At 49.5% G+C, this 1,308-nt stretch overlaps 1 protein-coding gene across 1 annotated transcript; it reads right to left on the reverse strand.

The window, feature by feature from the left end:
- Positions 1 to 242: 242 nt before the first annotated feature.
- Positions 243 to 527, reverse strand: FIBRA_03092 (uncharacterized protein; the record flags this gene model as incomplete). The annotated part of the gene is made up of 2 exons (XM_012324937.1): positions 243 to 328; positions 428 to 527. 2 exons carry the CDS (start codon positions 525 to 527, stop codon positions 243 to 245), a joined length of 186 nt encoding a protein of 61 aa, XP_012180327.1.
- Between the last annotated feature and the right edge of the window lie 781 nt (positions 528 to 1,308).

The raw sequence follows: 1,308 nt of genomic DNA on the forward strand, positions 1-1,308 counted from the left end.
ACGTGTTCATAGCCGTCATGCTGGTCACCTCGCTCGTGCTCGTAGCTCTCGTCGTCACCTCGTCGTGCCATCAGCTCTTCGCGCCCGTAGTACCTGCGCTGACGGTGGCCGGATTGACTCGATGCCCAGCCGGGCCTGTTAACATTTTTTTCGGCTTCCGAGGGTTTGTATATCATAGCTCTATGTGCCGATGCGGTCAGAACTTCCTCACCCGGACACTCACGCACGCAGCAGGTGGACACTCACTGAACAGCGGGTGCGACAAGAAGCGCGCTAGCAAGAACGAAGACTGTGGACAGGCGCATGCTGATCGTGCGGTGGTTGTAAACTGGAAATGAACGTCAAAGTAGTGGCGAAAGAGAACAAAGCCAAGCTATAATGGGCGGTCACTAGCTGCACGGAGCCGGCGGAGAGGGGCGGCACTCACTATCCTGTACTTGGGCTTGGGGACTAGGGGGTGGGCTCACACAGGTCAACTGGGGGCTGGAGAGCCGTCGTTGGATCGGCTCTTCTTTAATAGTGCACATGGCGGCACAGAGTTACCAAAATGGCTTAATGTTCCATGGTGACTAATGGGAGGGTAAATTTTTATTTCATACAACCATACAGTAGTCAAAATATGCTTGGAGGATGACAAGGTAGAGTGAGTGCCTTTTTTACGGATCTATAGCTTTGATGCATCTTATTATCCATAGTATTGGTTATTATATTATATTACAGTTCAAACGTTCCATCATATCCCAAAACATAATTCTTTGATCCTGATCAAAACGGTATGCTCTTCTCGTTGTCACACATGTGGTCTCGTACCCAGATGTGTCGAAGACGCGTCTGGGCACGAGACTGCGTGCGTGGGGCATCTGAGATCTTGATACTTGCAGCCTGCAGCCAGTCGGACTTGGAACGCGTCCTCTGTTTCCGTCGAGGGCTACTGGAAAAGGAGATGCGGAGTATGAAGCCGCAGAGTACATTCACACTGCAACAATTAGGACATATTTCCAATAGGGTGATTCAAAGTAGTGTTTTGGAGGCTGTTTTGGACATGTTTCTGCTCAGTGTTGACTTTTGGATGTTGTTTTTTGACGAGTCTGAGATGCCTGAAAACGCAGCAAATGCAAATTGGCCAAGAAAGAACAGAAGGCATACATACAAGAAAGAGAAGGAAAGCTACTGAAACCGGTGCGGCATGAGGATTTCTGCACGCATTTTGACAGAATATCTGGTCGAAATACTCTGTTATGCGCGCGGTGCTAACTATTAGGCAAACTCAACCGCAAGACGCGATTTCGAACCGCGCGAGAACGGACG

This window comes from Fibroporia radiculosa (genome assembly GCF_000313525.1).
Source record: "Fibroporia radiculosa TFFH 294 genomic supercontigs, scaffold1593, whole genome shotgun sequence".
Lineage (NCBI taxonomy): Eukaryota > Fungi > Basidiomycota > Agaricomycetes > Polyporales > Fibroporiaceae > Fibroporia > Fibroporia radiculosa.